The sequence below is a fragment of the Nannobrachium achirus genome (genome assembly GCF_963921795.1).
Source record: "Nannobrachium achirus genome assembly, chromosome: 12".
In the NCBI taxonomy this organism is placed as follows: domain Eukaryota; kingdom Metazoa; phylum Chordata; class Actinopteri; order Myctophiformes; family Myctophidae; genus Nannobrachium; species Nannobrachium achirus.
Window position 1 is genome coordinate 33791075 of NC_137832.1, and position 20454 is coordinate 33811528.

The following is a 20454-nucleotide window of genomic DNA, read 5'->3' on the forward strand; positions in this document are numbered from 1 at the left end:
TCTCTGTGTTCTCTGCTGACCAAGTTTATTGAAAATAACAGCACTGCTCTTTTGATAACAATGGTGACAAGAACTCGGCAGTGATTCATGCTCACTCATACGTGTAACTGTAACACAAAGACATTGTTCATTGAATCACCTTTTCAGTCTTTACATTTCTTTCCATTTTCAATGTGCTGTAGACCTACTTCCACGTACCAGTCTTAACCACTTCCTTGTGTAAAGGGCTTAAAACAGGACATGAAGTATCTAACCACAAATGACTTTTACATTTGTTTGTTCCTTGTTGTGTTACTTCTTGTACATCACCACACAATTAATAGCTGCAATGGAGCATACTGTGGAAGTCCCTTTCTGGTAAAGTGATGAATAAAAAAATCCTGTATGTCATTATGATGAGATACATTCTCAAAATAATGACTTTTTATCTCAAAAAATATTTAGTTTCTAAAAGAAAGGTTCTCAAAATGAAGATAAGGAAGAATGTATCAAGAAAACTTTACAATCTCAAATGAATGGATTTAATTAAGGAGTTAAATATAAAAGTGAGCTCCTTGGGGCACAGATCTCCGCTATACCGGGCAGCTATGCCCAGGGCTGTTTCAGTCGTGGGCTGCAGTCGTCACGAAAAAGCTGCTGTGGGAAATTAAGTTTATAAGAATAAAAGAAGCAATAATAAAACAATATAAACAGCACTCAACAATACACTGAATTCCTTCTCGGCCATATACACATGTACTCACACTCACAAACAAACCCGCACATGGCTTCACCACACTGAACCCACTCACACGCAAGCATACTGACAGACGGTGCACTGCAACTTTTTTTGTTGCGGCCCTATCAGGCCTGGAATCATTTTAGGGGCAAGGCCACTTGGCCTTTGGTGTTGTCCATTTTGTTAGGGCACAGGGGCCAAATGCCAGGGCAGGAAGGCCATCAAATAAAACAAGATGTACGTCCATTGAAATAATTTGTTGAATATAAGCCAGGTTTAAGGATGATAACCTAATCTCCAGTGAAATAGATAAAAGATGGTATTTACAATCTGATCCATGCTCAGCTCTGCACTAATCAAAGTCACTGGATCGGTTTAAAGATGGGGACCCTGGGAAGTTAAGAATTCAATATAAGAAAGAGACACTGGTGTCTACTGTCTACATATTGACAAGAAAGAGACAGAGGAGAAAGTGGTACAGTAAGCTGGGGCATTAAGGCCACTGTAACCCTCATGCCATTGGTTTGAGGGGCACAAGGCCAAACTGAGGGGCAATGGCAGCAATGGCCTTTATGGCCTCCATGAAATTCCTGCCTGGGCCCCTATGGGCAGAAGTGAAATAAGGTTGCTCTTAAATGGCTTAATTCTATTTTGGGGATGAGAGGATAGTGCATTTTTTGTAAGAAATAGGTCCCACTCCCAAATCTAATTACGGGCAAACGGCATGGAGTATGAAAACCATGTTTGACGGTCATTGTCAAGTATGAGAGCATTTGTGCCTAATTTGGTAAAATCACAAACTAAATCACATTTATGCAAACAGTGACATTTGTAGCATTACCCAATAGTGGAAGGAAGTGAAATTGAGTTGGGCTCTGTGTTGTTTAGAGGCCCGTTGATGTCAATACATTTTGGGACATATCAGATGCTCTGTTCATAATTTTGGTAGGCCTACTTCAAACCTCTAAAATCCCAACCACAAATCACGCTGATCGGTGCAGCGGTTTCCGTGATTAGCTGCTCACAGACAGGCTCACAAATAAGTTGAATAACCCAGTGTTTCTCAAACCTTCAAAATTCAAGGTCTCCTCTTAACTCTGACAGTGAACCAAATATTTGGTTCCATTTGTACATTGTCAGAGTTACAGACTTGTATGGGTCAAATTTAGACCTCCATAAAGGAACCCACAGAGTCCCTGGAATCCACTTTGAGAAATACTGGAATAACCAAATCCCAATGCTCAAATTTCTATCTCTTTGCCTCCCCTGAAACCTCTGTCATCTCGCTTGCATGACCCGAAAATAATTCTTGTCCCAAATAATCCGCTTTTGGAGGAGCCGAGAGCGAGGAGAGAGGAGGCTCCCCTGGCCACTTGGAGCAAGGATCAGTGGGGATACATCAAGTGTATCCTTCATGTCTCCTTTGCGGAACATTTTCAACAGAATCCTTTTTTTCTCCTGTGACGAATAACAAAGACAAGTCACCAGAATCAGGGACAGGTGTTTATGATATAGATACAAATATCTAAATACTGAATCAAGCAACTTCTGGGGTGCATGCAAAAGCAGTAGAAGTTAAAATTACACCAAACAAGTTTGAAATTAAATATCCCTTTAATTTGTAATTTGTTTAAGTTATGTTGTTATTTTATCAATATAATACAAAACAAATTCTCAGATTGATGGAATACTTTTGAATGTCTTGATTCCAATTAGATTCATATTTTTCTCAAGTCAGAGCTTAGAATGTCAGGTTCTGTTTCCTGGTCATGTCATCATAGCAGTAAATCTTGTTTCAAATGCGGCTCATGACAGAGTGCAAGTTAAGCATGGAAAGCTTTTGTAAAGCCTACCTATTTAACCTTTTTCTGCCATGCTTCCTACTGGTTTATCAACTTGTCTATTACTGTCAGCATCGGCGTCACAAACGTTCCAGGACAACAGTAAAGGTGTTTCTTTCCCGCATCGGCCGCATGGTACACAACAAAGTCGTTAAAGCACACATGGAAGACTGACTTGACTGCATTCCAGTTAAGGTCTCTAAACACGCATACATGTGCTTTCAGCTATACTGATTGATTGATTGATTGATTGAACACTTTATTAACAGTGGTACGGTTACACAATGGTGTTGAAAGGATAGCTTCCATTGTGGTACTGGATGATTATCTCAGGTGAAAATGTCACGGACAATGTGGTGGGTTATCTGGGGTCACTCAGAAACATAATATCAGATTATTCGACAAAAATAAAGATCACTTGATTTAATTAGCTCAAAACACATTGTACCTTAATTGAAAATGTTATATTTTTATTATCTTGCTTAGCATATTTTCAATGTAAAAACAATGAACGATCACATGTGTCCACAAGAATGTCTAGTCCACACTTAAAGGGATATTTCACTTTCAAAAAACTTTTGGTCATTTTATTGTCTAATCAGGCTTTTGGGAACACCCAGGACAGTTTTTGAATTTCTTAATTTAGTATTTAGATATTTGATATTCATTTCCCCCCATTTTCCCACTTCCAGGACCTTCCCATACAAACCCATTATAACTTCAAACTCCATTTTAATCATGATAGAATCAATGAAAAAAACTTTAATGTTTTCTGGTGACTCCTGACACCCTCCAAATATGTGAGCAGGCTGTGTTTTATTCATAATGTTTTTCATTTATTTTTTATATTTTTTTATTGTATTTAATAATTTTAATTTCCCCAAACAATTTATATAAATCAATGAAAAATGTTATCGAAAAAACACGGTCTGCTCACGTATTCGGAGCGTGTCAGGAGTCACCAGAAAAAAATTAAAGTTGTTTTCATTGAATCTATCATGGTTAAAATGGAGTTTGAAGTTATAATGGGTTCGTATAGGAAGGTCCTGGAAGTGAAATTCAAAAACTGTCCTGGGTGTTCCCAAAAGCCTGATTAGATAATAAAATGACCAAAAGTTATTTTGAAAGTGGAATATCCCTTTAAGTGTTTATACACCTGTAGTACGTTGAACAGACAAAAGAGTTCTCTGGGATTGTTCTGTTTGAGCAATTCCAGGGAACCCCAGAGAGAAAGGTCACCTCTTTGCCTGTTTGGTATTATCTGTTGTATTTCCTCTACTGTCCCTCACATGCTCTTGTGTCAGGTTTTATCACTGGAAGCAGGGCACCTCTGACTGAGCATATTGGGCCCTCAAAGCCGGGAAAGTATTTTCCCAAACTCATGAAGTACTTTCCAATGTTTTTATATTCACAAGCAAGAAAGATAGCTCCTGACACATTACCAATTGTAATAGTGGGTATATAATATCCCAAAAGCTACAAGTCAGTAAAGAGACAATGGTATTAATTTACCAAGTGAATATTTCCATGTTCATTTTGTTGTTTTACCTCTGTGTATCTGGCCACAACAGGTTCCTGTCTGTCTCCACCACACCCTCAAATGAAACCTAAGCCTAAATGATATACTGTTGCGTGCCGCCAGCCAAGCAGATCAAGGAGGAGGGCATGCAGTAGAATCTTTAATGCAAAAGATACAGAACCATATTGTATAAACAAGTTAAAGCTGCAACCTGGAACTTATTTTAGTGAATTAAATGGTATTTTAAACAAATGTGTAGAATATTCTAATAGCACATCTGCAGAGGTTGGAGGTGGTCTTGCAACTATTCCTTTGATACATTCAGACACTGGTGTCAGATAGGACACTTACTGCTTGACAAGTACTGCCTGAAGCTCATAGGCCCAGTATTACCCCATGGTGAAGTGGGGAGTCCCTCTTGCCTGAGTGGTTGATGTTTGGTCTCCCACTGCAGGAGACCTGGGTACAAATCCAACCAATGTGTTACAGTTGGAATTACCTCTCTGTCAGGAGAGCCTAGAGGTATAAATTGCAGGTACAGGTAACCATATATTAAGCCCATATTTGGCAATGGCCATATATGGATGCTCCATATGGCCAAGACAGAATTCATTTGTAAATCAAGACTGCTGACTATCATCACCTGGATCTCCATATATGAAGATCACGACACTGACCTCATCAAACCCTGGATATCCATACATGGAGACGACCTGATCATCACCTAGTCTCCATATAATGGAGCTGGTCAATACCTCTACATCTGACCTTACAGACTCCATATATGGATATAGCTGACCTGTTCTGACATCACAGTGATGACTCGAACAGCCTAGCAGAAGGGTATACAATATACATGCCAAACTGCCCATGTGCACGCGCCCATGTGCACACAGGAAAATCTCTGCTTCCTTCGAGTAACTCCTTGGTGAAGATAACGGTTATGGTAAATCGTATCCACCACACCCTCAAATGAAACTGTTGCATGCCACCAGCCAAGCAGATCAAGGAAGAGGGCGTGCAGTAGAATCTTTAATGCAAAATATACAGAACCATGTAGTACAGTTAAAGCTGCAATCCAGCCTGAGCTGAGCTGTTTGTCTGTCTTGTCTTTGTCATAAAAAAAATAAAATCAATAAAAATATTATATATTAAAAAAAAGCTCCAATCCAGAACTTATTTTAGTGAATTAAATGGTATTTTAAACACATCTGTAGAGTATTCTACTAGCACATCTGCAGAGGTTGGAGGTGGTCTTGCTACTATTCCACTGATTCAGACACTGGTGTCAGATAGGACACTTACTGCTTGACACAAGTACTGCCTGAAGCTCATAGGCCCAGTATTACCCCATGGTGAAGTGGGGAGTCCCTCTTGCCTGAGTGGTTGATATTTGGTCTCCCACTGCAGGAGACCCGGGTACAAATCCAACCAAATGTGTTACAGTTGGAATTACCTCTCTGTCAGGAGAGCCTAGAGGACATAGAATGTATGGATTTCAGCTTGCAATCCATAAATTGCAGGTACAGGTACCGTACAACCAGCCGGCCAATGCTGTAACTTCACACTCAGTGACTCAGTCAGTCAGTCAAATGATGTGTAGCAACTGAAACATTCTCCACAGATATCAAAGGCAGTTGCTCTACACATATTCAACACCATTTGACTGACTGACTTAGTCACTGAGTGTGACTAAGTCAAGTTGCAGCATTTGCTGCAGCATTTGCCGGCTGGTTGTACGTTAATATGTGTGTGTGTGTATATATATATATATATATATATATATAATATATATTCATTTTTTTCCCCATTATAGGATAACGCTCAAATAAATGTTTAATTTAAAATTTTTACATGCGAATATCATGTCCCTAGGGTTAGGGTTAGCTAACCTTAGGCTAACCCTAACCCTAACCCTAACCCATAGACTGCAAATCCTGTATGATAACATTTCTACAGATACTTTCTTGTTCCCGACAACCCGCCCATCTGCTAGTTTCAGGGTAGCATGGAGTCGAGGCTTCAGAGTGGGTGGGACTGAACAGACTAACTTGAGCAAAATGAATTAGGTGTGTGACTGAATTCCCCGAGTTGTTCCAGTCAAGCTCTTGGTAGCTACTACCGGAACAGCTGCAACAGGAAAATCCCTGCTTTGTGAGAAACTCCTTGGTTATTTGAAATCAAGGTTTTGGCGAAACGTATCAACTTGAATCTCTTCCTTTGCGATAATGTCAAGAAGAAAAGAAGGAAGATCCAAATCACTTGAACTTTGTCATGATGACACACTTTTGATTATAATTCACAATGTATCATTATGTTCTGTCATTTATTACAACAGTCATTTATATATTTCATGCCTTCTCTTTTGTATTACAAGCTATGTTTTATTTTAATGTGACTGTTCTTAATTGCATCAAAAAGATGTTTAAATAATATTTCATAAGTCTATCAAATTGAAAATTGGGAACTATTGTGTAGTCTAGTGACTCACAACTAAATATAAAACCTTCTCTCTCTCTCTCTCTCTCTCTCTCGCTCTCTCTCTCTCTCTCTCTCTCTCCCTCTCCAACTCTCTCTCCCTCTCCAACTCTCTCTCTCTCTCCCTCCCTCTCTCTCTATATATATCTATATACTGTAATTATTTAAAAAAAATGCCATGACCACATCCACACACATGAGAGACAGAAAGAGAGAATTGTCATCATTGACTATTTGTCATTGTTACTGAGTTGAGTGGTACTGTTTGTTGCACAATATATTGCATAATACCGAACACAGGGGTTTTGCCAGTCTTGCCTGCCTTTGAGTATTCGGAGCATTGTCACTGAATGGGTTTGTCTTCGATGCTGTGTAAGAAAGTTCAACAAATACTTTTTGCTGAAGCTTAATGTTTTGACAAGAAGTTAATACTGCCTTTTTATAGATCTGTTATAGTCAGTTATAACGTTCTCATAGATAGATCTGTTGGTGCAGATATGTTTATGTGCAGAACAAGAAGACGGATTGACATTGTTAAGGCAGTCAGAGGAAAGTCAGGTCAATGCACAGTAACGCCAAACACCCTCAAATTCAACCAGCTATCAGGTCAGAGGTGCAGGCTTCAAAGGGCAAAGTGCGATCGATACAAATGTTCATTTGTTCCTTGTGCAATAAATATCATAAGTCATAAATATACATAAACTGATGCTTTACGCGGACGATATTTTATTACTGATAAGGGACCCTGCTAACTCCCTACCTCCCCTGATGGATACTATTCAGACATATTCTGAGCTGTCTGGGTATAAGATTAACTGGAGTAAATCTGAGGCTATGCCAATATCCAGATCATGTCATTCACACATGGTGACTCAGTTTGGTTTCAGATGGGTTCCTATTGGAATGAAATACCTGGGAGTTAGACTTACCTCAGATTTGGACAAAATTATTGCATTAAATTATGAGCCATTACTTACGAAGATAAAAAACAATCTGGAAAAGTGGAGCACTTTGAAACTGTCTCTCTGGGGTAAAGTGAATGTTATCAAAATGGTGGTTGCACCTCAGTTTAACTATATTTCAGCAATGCTCCCTTTGAATATCCCTGACAGGATCTATAAAGAGTATGATAAAATCATTAGGGACTTTCTTTGGGAAAAGAAAAAAACGAGAATCAAACTGAGTAAAATGTGGATGCCTAGAGATAGAGGGGGCCTTGCCCTACCAGACATGAGGACATACAATATCTCCTTCGAAATGGCTAAATTGTCTAAACACTTTAGTGGGTTGGACTCTGACTTGGACTGGGTAATCATAGAGAGAAGCCTGGCTTCACCATTTCGTCCAATTGATGTTCTGTCACAGGCAGCGAGCAATGAACCCAATCCGAACCCTATAATGTCACATTCAAAGAATGTATGGGCTAAGATTCATAAAGCACACAAGATGTCACAGTATAAACAACCATACTCTTCACTCTGGAATAACCCTAAAATATGTATTGGGAAGACAAAGGTATTTTGGAAAAAATGGCAGACAGCCGGGATTAATAATATCAGTGACCTATTTGACAATGGGAACTTTATAACTTGCTCAGATCTGAGAGCGAAATATAAACTTGGGAATGATGGTACATTTTGGAAATATTTCCAAATGAGACATTGTCTGGGCAGTACTTTTGATGCTGGTGAAAACCCATTGCTTGATTATTTAAAACTACCACACGAAGCTCATACCGCCTCCGTATTTTATAAAATGTCAAAACAACAGTTGGGTGATACATGTGACAGTCTCAAACTGATATGGCAAAGGGATCTGGGTGTGGATATTGAAGATGAACATTGGAAAGGACTTATAGCAAATGCAGGACAAGGGATCAGAGAAGCAAGGGGAAAATTTATTCAATATAAAATAATTCATAGATATTACTACACACCAACTAGATTACAGAAAATGGGAATTGCAGAGAGTAATACATGTTGGAAGTGTAAAGAAGAAGTTGGCACGTATGTCCATATGATTTGGGAATGTCGCATGGTGTATCCTTTCTGGTGTACAATTCTTGATTACCTGTCAAAATGGTTGGGATTTACCATACCCCCACTACCACTGCTCTGTCTTTTAGGAGACAGGACAGTGGTCCCTGGGTTAAATAAAAAAGCTTTTGTAATAGTAAAGGTTGGACTGGTCACAGCAGCCAGAATCCTGCTGCGGAACTGGAAAACCCCAAGAACTCCTGTTTTTAAAGAGTGGAACGAGGAGATGATCAAAATCACATCGTATGAGTACATGCTGGGAAGAGTGAATGGTATGGGAAAGATGAAAGAGATATGGGATAGTTTTCTAACATATATGACACTTATTTGAAGATGTGAAGAGGTTCCTACTTTTATTTCCTTTGTATTTTTATTTTTGTATTATCTTGGACTGACTGTATATATATTTGTACCTGTTGTTGTGCTGCACTGTACCACCCATTACCACTTTTTGTATTAAGAAGAAAAAATAAAAAACATTTGAATTATAAAAAAAAAAAGTCATAAATATACAATACGTATATTCTCTGCATTTTGCACACTCACTTTGCACTGTACTCCATCCTATACCATTTAATATTCAGCTGATAGGCCATTATTGTCTTGTATTGTATTCTTTTTGGATGCGTGTGTAGCTGCTACAAGAAAAGAAAAAAGAAAAAACTAAGTGAATACAAGTAAATTGAAAGTAATCTTTGTCACGGTAAGTTGCTGTTTGTGCTATTCATAGACACCATAGATTAGAATCGACTGTTTTTTGCATGACACATTTTCAATGAGCTTAAAATAGTACCAGCCTATCTATCCTAGACTATAAATCAGGCATCAATCTGGCATACTATTTATATATATATATATATATATATATATGTTTTCAGTGCAAACAATGACATCTCACTTAGCCTATATAACATTATATTCCCAGTGCACTTTTTGCCACATCTTAACCAAGAAAGTCACGACTCCTATATGAGAACTGAAGTAGATTTGCTCAATGCTTGAACAGCCTCGAAACGTATCTTGCCAAATAACCATGGTTCCTTGTTCACTACCAGATAATAGTTTAGGCAAAGAATGTTTTCTCCCCTTTATCTTATAACTATAATTATGGTCCTTTGTAATGCAATACGTTTTACAATTAGGGTTATTGTTCTTTTTTACTTGTGTTAGCACAAAGAAAGACAAAACCATCTCATTACCTATTATTCTCCACTCATCGAAGAAGCTAAACTGGAATGGCCACTTGTGTGGGCATAATCCTGTAGAAAATATGGAAATGACAGGCAGATACAGTAACAGGCTTAAGTAGTATTAGAGGGCTATCAGACAGTGGATCTCTGAGCTCAGGACAATACGGTGCCTCAGCTTTTCCACATGCCATGTTCCAGAAATATTTGTTGTTTTAACTGAATTAAGTAAAAATAAAAAAGAGGGGCAAAAGATAACAATGAGAATCTATGTTTGTGATTTATTACAGTATAATGAATTGTGTAAGTTACATGACAATCTTCTAAAGATGTGTTTATTAACAATTATCAATCATTATACAAATACCATCAAAAATGTATCACTCTTTTTTTTTTTTTGAACAAGACAGTAAAAAAAGTAAAAGACAAGATAAAAGACAAAAAAGATAACAAAAAAAGACAGAAAAAACCCAATCCTCCCGAACCCACCCCCCACCCCTTTCCCCGAATGGCCCACCACTAAGTTACATGACAATCTGTCAATCTGTCAACTAACCCTACCTTAAATAAAAGTAACTTTAACTAACTTTAATAATATCTAATTTTTAAAAGAACAGGAGAAAAAACATTATATGAAAATAACAATAAACATAACCCTAAAACCACCATAACCCAAGTTTGTTTCTGAAAGGAAATTAAAAAGAGCATACACAGTAAAAATGCTCATTGTTCATTTATCCATTTACTCTGAGAGTTAAATTAACGCAGTGTACAGCGTTATATCCCCAGGCTGGTCATTGTAAGCTTGTAGGCCCTATAATGAATATGTCACCCTTCAGTAATAGACCCAGTGTCTATACTGAAGCCTCGAGGACATCAGACTGCTTCTAGGGATCATTATGTCACCATTGCCACTGAATTATTTTGTGCAAATTGCTGGTGGAATGCGACTTTGTGGTTAGACTGGTTTGGAAGCCATATTCAAGATGAGTAAGATAATAGATAATACTACAGAAATGGCTTTCTCAACTCAATCAGCACACTAGTACTCTATATGAATATGGGAGAAAATTAGGGCAATTTTCGATAAACATTTGTATTAATTTTGTTAAAATTCTAGACGTTGTGCATTAGTAATAGTTTCCAATAAAAGATAAATCTTTGCGTGACAGGATGGAGACAGGTGGAGGTGGAGGAATGAGGAAGGAGGAAATGCAGTCATTGTCTGACATGTCTGCGTAACATAAAGGTTTTCCTTCAGGCGTCACATTTGGGAGTCTCCTCCTCAGACCAAGATAGTATATAAGATGAGCGCCATCATGACGATAGGGTGTGTGTTTCATTTTGGTCTCTCTTGAAGGAACAGCTGGAAGGACGTTGCAGGTACAGATTTGACTCAATATTTTCTTTGAATTTACCTACCTTTTTAACAAAGCATATATATATATATATATATATATATATATATATATATATATATATATATATATATATTGTTTTTTTTAGCTACACTGGTTTTCTTTACGTTCCTTAGATGTTTTTAGTGGTGTGATGATTTATTTTTATTTTTATATATATCTGTTTATTGAAGATTTTCCTTTTTTTGTACTGTCAACATTTTGATTATCACAAAATGTACAGTGGTGTGATGATTTTTATGCCTTTGCTTATTGTAGCACAAATGCAAAGTGCATCCATAATTATTGTTATTATTATTTTATGTGTCCAGGCAGTCTGTATATTAATATGTCAATATGACTGATTTTTCATTTTTGCAGCGATGAAAGGATTTCTGTTCCTGCTGGCTGCTGCTCTGGTTGTGCAGAGCCAGGTGAAATCTGGTGAGTGCTATTTCTAACATTGTTAGAATTTCTCAGAAGAGTTTTAGGAATCATTAACAAATCCTTAGTTTCATTCACATTTTAAAACATTTTTTGTGTTAAAGAAATGTGTCTTTATTCAGAGGAGTACTTTTTTACTGATGCTCTTCTCCCCTTGTGGGGTGACTTTGATAATGTTCCTCCACCTATACGAGAGACCCATCTCTAGCATTTTACCCTCCACCGAATATCCAATTCAAACTTTATTCCAGACACATTGGATCCACAGAGTACATACAAATCATAGCTCTTCCCAGGATTGACTATATTCTCTATAATATGTTCCGGGACTCATCCAGGCGAGAGCCACGAGACTTGAAAACATATTGTACTGTACATAGAGTACCTTAAAAGAGCCTCACATGTGTGGATTCCACACATTACAAACAAATGACTGGCAATCCTCAGGGCATACTGTAATTGTAAGCCACCGCATGTTACCTTTCTTGTAAGTGCACCAACAAGTAAGCTGTATACATGTATAGAGGTATCTCTATCATCATGGAGATTATCAGTGAAAATGTGGCCACTGTACAAAAATAGAGTAACATTGCATATTAGGATATTGTGTACTATATAATTAACATGGTACACAAGAGATAATTAAAAGTAATAACACAAATTGCCCATATCTTTATGAACATAAAAAAAATAATGAACAACAATCAACAATAATAAAATAAAAACAATTGCTAAATATTATACTGCACAACTGACAACATAAGAATATAGAACTGAAAGACTTTCTTGTGTTTAGAACCAAGCTTGAGCAGGAGTTTCATCGAAGATGCCGTGAAGGAAGCCAAGATCAAAGTGGATGATGATTATGAATACTCCAGGAGAGTGTGAGTATACCAACTTTTCTTTTTCTTAAGATTTGTTTTTGGGCTTTTATGACTTTATTGATAGGACAGTATAGACTGACAGGAAATGGGGGGAGAGATGGGGAGTGACACGTGGAAAAGGTCATCTGGATCGGGACTCGAACCGGAAACGCCGCCAGGCATCCATGCCTATGTGGCATGTGCCTGGGCCATTAGGCCAGCAGGCACCCTAGTATACCAACTTTTCAAAACTGAAAGAAATGCTTCAAAGCATAATGATGACCAAGGCCAGACGTCCGTGTACTGACGTCTCTTCTCTCATGCCATCCAATCCAACATAGGAGTATATACCGCATCCAGAGGGACACAGCTAACCCCTCAGACATTCTGAGACTGCTGAAGCAGCCTGTTGGAGCTACCCGTACAGCGGTGCGCGCTGCTGACTATATGGACGCCAGCATCAAACTGATCCAGAAGAGGTCTCTGACATCTCACCACATTCAGAAGCGCTCCATCAATGCTACAGGTTGGTTCCGCCAGCGTCACAAGGGGGTGGAAAAGTGGGACTGAGTTATAGGGCCCAAGGGGGCCTTAATTATTGAAAAATAGCAAATATACAAGTCGCAAATCTTTGAATATATGTATTTTTTAAGCAAATATTTGTAACTAAAATGATGCTTCGGGGGGGTCCCTAGAACTAAATATTTTGAGATGGGGGTCCGTGGCAAAATAATTTTGGGGGTCCTTAATGAAAAGGTTTGAGCACCACTGACATAGAATCATTCAAAAAACCTTAGAAGGATTTGAAACATTCAGCTTGCTCAAATTTTCACGTTTTTTCAAAAATAGCAGATCTACAAGCTTGCAGCGCGGGCTTGTAGATCTACTATTTTTCAATAGTTAAAGCACAAAATAATTGAAGTGAATCCTTGTACCCAGGCCCCAGAATTTGGTGCGACACCCCTGGGTTCCGCTGTAATTTGTATAATTGGTAAACACTGTATACGAAGAGTCGTTGACCCTGATTCTCCTTTCAGATCTGATCTCTGAGGAGGACCTGATGTTCATCGCTGACCTAACAGGCTGCTCTGCCAGAGCTCGCCCCCCTTCTTGCTTAACCACTCCAAATCTGAACACCTTTCGACCTGCCACCAGTATCTGCAACAACAGGTGAGCAATACAATCTTTAACACTATCACTAATTGATAACAAATTACCTTTGCTGTTATGTCAAGTTATTTAAAAATGTGCATGCATGCAGAGTTAAAGGGATTAACGCCTTGTTTCTCCTTGAAAGGAATAAACCCCTCTTTGGCTCTTCCAATATACCCTTGACCCGCTGGCTACCTGCTGAGTACCAGGATGGCACCTCTCTGCCATTAGGCTGGGACCCTGAACGACAAGTTAACAGGCGCCTTCTCCCCTTGGTATAATATTATACACTATATTTAGTTCAGTTTAGTGTAGTTTCCTCTAGTTTAATAGGCCTATTATAGGTAGGCTAAGTGATTTTCTTTGGTTAAAATAGCTTTAAATATTCTGATAGTACTCATTATAGAGTGTCTGTTACAGGGGTCTCCATGTCTCTCCATCTCTTTGTTAAACAGAAATGCATTTTGAGGTCAGGATACCAATTTAATCCAATCAGGTTAGAGACCTCAGGATACAGATTCAACAAGTGAAATTTGAAGGGATGACACAAAGAAATGAGCAGACAGAATTGGAACTGGAACACTATAAAAATGAAACCGATACTTAAATTTGTACTCTGTTTCTTTCCTGATTGGCTGATAATTGCAACCCACCTGAAAATGTATTTTCTCTTTATCAAAGGGGAAGACCACCCATTTTCAATATTTAACTATGTTATTAATATATATACCTTAGAGGAGTTGTGTGGAGATTAAAAAAAAGTTCCCCCTCTTCTGTGTTGCCTAGAACTCGAGGATTGATTTTGTACAACTTGATGACATCACACCGTTGTACTTTACAATACAAACCCCAAAATCAATCCTCCAGTTCTAGGCAACACAGAAGAGGGGGAACTTTTTTTTCTATTTCCACACAACTCCTCTAAGGTATATTAATTACATAGTTCAATATTGAAAATGGGTGGTCTTCCCCTTTAAAGAGACCCCTGTTACTGAACAAACATTCCATATAGAAATTATTACTATCAGAGTATAGTGCATCCACAGCAGTAATATATGTATTATTTTCTTCTCTGTAGTAAAATGGAAGGGAGCAACATTTTTATGTTTTATCAGTTTGGCAATGGTTGTCAAACGCATGCAATCCATACTTTAACATGGAACCCCACTTGTACACGTTCTTCCTTTTGCTCAGGTGAGAGAAGTGTCCAACCGTATACTGCGCACAGCCAACGAGGACATCGAGAGTGACTCTATCTACACCCACCTGGTGACCATCTTTGGCCAGTGGACTGACCATGACCTGACCTTCACCCCTCACTCTCCTGTCATTCGTTCATTCAATGACGGCATTGACTGTGACAAGACCTGTGATCGTACCGAGCCTTGTTTTCCCATTGCGGTCAGTATAGGCCTATCATACAGTAGCATCACAGTGGTGACTACACTGTGTTTGCCCAGTAACTTCTTGAGTTTTCCAGTTGTCCATTTATACATTATACATTCCTTAAATTTACACCCAGGATTTTCACACGCACGCACGCACGCACGCACGCACGCACGCACGCACACACGCACACACACACACACACACACACACACACACACACACACACACACACACACACACACACACACATGCACCAATGTGCACTCTTTATATTATAGTACAAGACTCTGAGTCCTAACATGGTATGTGTCATCCTGCAGATCCCCAGCACAGATCCCCGCTTTGGCAATAACTCAAAGGAGTGCATCCCCTTCTTCCGTTCGTCTGCGGCCTGCGGCTCTGGCAACACGGGGCACTTCTTTGGCGGAAGCACTGTGCGTGAGCAGATGAACTCTCTCACAGCTTTCATTGATGTGGGCCAGGTTTATGGTTCAGATGCCGCCAAAGCTCTAAACCTCCGCAATCTCACGACTGACGAGGGCCTGATGAGAGTCAACACCCAGTTTGATGACAACGGCCGTGAGCTCTTGCCTTTCAGTACAATGGCTGCCAACATGTGTGCCACGCGACGCAAGGTCACCAATGATAGCAATGCCCAGGAGGTGCCCTGTTTCGTTGCTGGTGAGTGAAGACAAACTATCCTGTAAAAGAAAATAAGAAGAAGAAAAAAGATAGATAAGATATTAGATAGTCTGTACGTATGACATGGGGCTGATTTTGTTTATCTTCTTTAACGTTCTTGTTATGTATTTTCAGTCTGTCACAAAACCTCATTACAGTTTTCTGATAAAAATGTTGTGCTAAATTATTGCTATAAACCCAAAGCTTATCTCCCCACGTCCTTACACTAAATCCTATTTTATTGTCCCCTCAACCCCACTCTTCCATCACACACAATTTTGTAGTTGCCTTGCATTCGGCCTAACCGAAATATTATCCTTTATTCTAAGTTAGGTGTCACAGCCACTTGTGTTTAGAGTTCAACCTTCTCTCGCTGTCTCCTAGGTGATGAGCGTTCCAATGAAAACATCGGACTGACATCCATTCACACACTGATGTTGCGCGAACACAACCGCCTAGCACGTGCCCTGGCTGTTCTCAATCCCCAATGGGAAGGAGAAAGACTTTACCAGGAAGCACGTAAGATCTTGGGAGCAAATTTACAGGTAAGGAAGCAAACAATGGCACAAATAAACAATGATCCCATTGATAGTGAATTATGAAGTCATAATTCAATGTGTGAAACTCTCGTCACCCAGGTCATCACCTATAGGGACTACTTGTTGCACATTGTTGGCCCGGACTTCGTCAAAAGCCAGCTCTCTAACTACCCGGGCTATAATGAAAGTGTGGACCCGAGCATCTCGAACGTATTTTCAACAGCTGCCTACCGATTCGCCCACTTGATGGTTCAGCCCTTCGTATTCCGTCTCAATGAGACATATGAGGAGCATCCAGATTTCCCCAGCCCACTGCTTCACAGAGCATTTTTCACACCATGGAGAGTTGTCTTTGAAGGTACGAATTTGTAATACTAACTTAACTTCACATAACTTTAGGTGCACTATTTTGGTGTAAACCGGATAGATCTTGAAGTTATTCAAATTGCAAAACTGTAACCCCGTTTTTGGTGCACCAAAGGTGGTTTGGACCCAATTCTGAGGGGACTGGCGGGTCGGAAGGCCAAACTGAACACGCAGGAGCACATGATGCATGATGAACTGAGGGATCGACTCTTTGAATTCTCCTCTCACTTGGCTCTCGACCTGGCCGCCCTCAACTTACAGAGAGGAAGAGATCATGGAATTCCAGGTATGGCCTTTCTGTTTCAGTACCTTCCAAATGATGTACTGTATGTCAGGGGTCTTCAACGTTTTCAGGCCAAGGACCCCTTAGTTGAGAGAGAGATGAATCAGGGACCCCCACAACCTTATCATAGATTCCTTATAGTTTCATCCTTTGACAGTACGATCAAGTCGATCATCAGTGTATTTTGGATTCATGTCAATTTGTTTGTCTAGATATTTAACCACTTGAACCGTCAATACTTACCGGCCTTTCACTCTGTACTTAGTGTGCTCTTTTTCCCCTCTTCACCAAACCTCTTGGGCGAAAATAGCCGATCTACAAGCTCCCAACGCCTCACAGCTTGTAGATCTGCTATTTTTGGCAAAAGTTCTCCAAATATGGACACTAGGGTTCAAGTGGTTAATATAAAAAGGAGGGAAAAAAAAGGTTTCTATCACACAAAGATTTGGAGGACCCCCTGTAGTAACTCTGAGGACCCCCTAGGGGTCCCTGACCCCCTGTTGAAGACCCCTGATGTATATTAACTAGCCAGCGTATCTGAACCATTTACTCTTTCCATGTATTTATGACATGTAATGCCTTCAAAGTATTTTCACAAATTCAGCAATAACCCACTGTCTGCTCTCTTTGTAGGCTACAACAAATGGCGCAAGTTTTGTGGCCTATCACAGCCCCGGAACAGGGCTCAGCTGGCCAGAGTACTGAGAAACACCAGGTTGGCCAACGCCCTTCTGGACTTATATGGCACTCCCGACAACATTGATGTGTGGCTGGGTGGAGTCGCTGAGCCCTTCGTCCGCGGTGGCAGAACTGGGCCCCTGTTTGCCTGTATCATCGCCACACAGTTCCAGAACATTCGTGAGGGAGACAGGTGAGCATAGAGCGGTGGCTCCCAAACGGTGTGCCAAGACTCACTGGTGTGCCGTGAGGCTAGATCCAGTTGTGCATTGGGATTTCGTGACAACCACACATTATTATTGAAATGTATTATATACAATTATACAAAATGTTATAAATTATATTTTTCTATTTACTATGTCAGTACTTTGTAAATGTCACTTCCCAATACAGAGGCAAACACTAATACACTAATAATTTTTTTTTTTTTACCACTTTCAATCTGCTTTCCCTGTTTTGGCCATGACATTATAGGTGACATTGTTACATTTCAATTTCAGTTTCAATTTGAATTAGAATTTTGAAAAATGTTTTCACCCAACAACAAAGAGAGGAAATGGCTGATCTACAACATGTCACATGAATGCAATGCATTATGAGCTTGTACATCATCTATCTTTTGCTATGAATACAGGCATGCCCTGGGACTTTGACTTTTCCGTTGGTGTGCCTTGGGCACAAAATGTTGAGGACTGTTTGAAATTACATTATAACTGACATAAAACACAGGTTTACAGACATACTCTGGCCACATTAACACGTTCACAGGGATTCTAAAAGAAAGTTCATGACATGTCAATTTCAGACTGTGGTGGGAGAATCCAGGAGTTTTCACTGAAAGACAGAGGGCTCAGCTGCGTAATACATCTCTCGCTCGCATGATCTGTGACAACACTGGTATCACTGAGATCCCAAGCAAACCCTTCCAGTTCCGTCCCCGAGGGTCAGGTTACACGGCGTGTGAGGACATCCCTGTCTTTGACCTCAGCGCATGGCAGGAAGGTAGATGACTGAGCATCTTAGTCCACAAATACATTTCTGTCCTATTCCAGTGGTTCTCAACCTTTTCAGGACACGACCCCCAAAATAATCATATTTTAACTGCGGACCCCCCACCCCGACGAGCACTAACTAGAGTTGAGGCATTACATTTTGTATAACACGGTTCTATTGTGAAAATAGCAGATCTACATGCACCTCACGAGGCGTTGTGAGCATGTAGATTGGCTATTTTCACAATTTCTTCCTCTAATATTTGACAATTTGGCCAATGTTTAAATTGTAATTTTAGAGGTATTAAAAATTCCTTAAATTGTCACTTTAGAAATGTGTAGATACCCTCGACACACTTAAACTTTATGTTGGTATGTATACTGTTGAGGGAGAAAACAACATTGCATATTAAGTTAATCATCTGGGGACCCCCCAGAATAATTTGGGGACCCGCCTGGGGGTCCCGACCCACAGGTTGAGAACCACTGTCCTATTCGACTGAAGATGATTAATGCGCCAAATGTTTTTGCAGAGATTCTGATTTCTAACTTGTTTTCTATAAATCAAGGTCCTAATGGCTTTCCTGGGGATGTAAGAGGACGGACTGGACCACAAGGTATAACCACTGGTTAACAGGATATGCCTAAAGCTTTTTATAGTTTTACACAAAGATGAGTTATGATACAACTTTACTGTTGGTGCAATATCCCAAAATGCCACAATGGTGACTTTTATGTTGGTGTGAATATTAATAACTATTCCTTTTGTCCCCTCAGGCCCCAGAGGGCCGCGTGGTGCAACAGGACCTCCTGGTCGATCCGACCTAGTTGCTTTTGCCGTACGACTGGGCAATAACTTCCCCAAAGCAGGCGAGCCTATCCCCTTCAGAGTAGTCATCTACAATGCCCAGGACAGCTACAACACCCAGACAGGGCTGTTCACCTGCGCGGTTCCAGGCGTATATGAATTTGATTTTCATTGTACTATCTCCCAGAACTCTGGAAATGTGGACCTGATGGTTAACGGAAATGTGGTGGTGCACTCCTTCACCACACAGCAGACGGGCTCTGTCATAGCCAGTGGGGGCACTATCCTCCAGCTCAGTGCAGGAGACAGGGTCTATCTGCTTGCTAACCATGGTGGCAATGGCTTGACAGCTGACAGCTACTTCTCTGGCCATTTGGTGGGCTGAATTTTAATGTTATAGAAACCCACCCAAATCAATTCCTCGTGAATGTAGAAATGGATCCAAATGTATCTGTAAAGAATAATTTGCTTTGCCATATATCAAAGATGAAGAAAGACTAAAAGATTGTTTTTGTTATTGTTGTCAATTGTTGCACTGAATGAACACTTACTCAGGTTATAGAAATAAGTGAACAATGCTTGTTTTGCCTCGTTTTTGCTAAGAAATGTAATTGATAATCTCAGGTTTTAACTTATTTATCAGCTTCTGATCAGTGAAGTTTTTGGAATTCCTTTTTCATTTCTGCATTGTGGTCCTCCGTATTTATATCTTCTTTAAAATGTTATTTCCTTTCCAGGCATAATGTATTACAGCTATGTGATCTCAACTAAGCTGAATGTGAATGAAAGAGCATAATTGCATTATCATTTATCACCACACAAATGCAAAATAAAACGATTTGTATGATGCATATTCACTGCCATTGTTTTTTCATTGTTTCTATTACAAAAGTAGTGGGAGTCAGGGGTTTGACTAATCAGGGCAAAAGTGAATAAGCAGTAGCTAATAGGTAACAATGAGAATCTTTTATGGTCTTATTCATTTAAACCACATGCCAGCAGGGGGCGGTGCATACATATGTTAGTAGGCTAGTAGCCAGCAATACCTGGGGCTGGATGAAGTCTTTTTGCGTTTAGGCGCAG

General features: G+C 39.7%; 1 protein-coding gene across 1 annotated transcript; it reads left to right on the top strand.

Moving 5' to 3' along the window:
- Positions 1-11559: 11559 nt before the first annotated feature.
- Positions 11560-19756, top strand: LOC308295539 (eosinophil peroxidase-like; the record flags this gene model as incomplete). Its single annotated transcript, XM_080738591.1, has 13 exons — positions 11560-11620; positions 12417-12504; positions 12825-13009; positions 13521-13653; positions 13781-13910; positions 14830-15036; positions 15345-15705; positions 16090-16250; positions 16344-16602; positions 16726-16896; positions 17527-17764; positions 18377-18573; positions 19341-19756. The coding sequence occupies 13 exons, from the start codon at positions 11560-11562 to the stop codon at positions 19754-19756; spliced, it is 2607 nt and encodes an 868-aa protein (XP_080594717.1).
- Between the last annotated feature and the right edge of the window lie 698 nt (positions 19757-20454).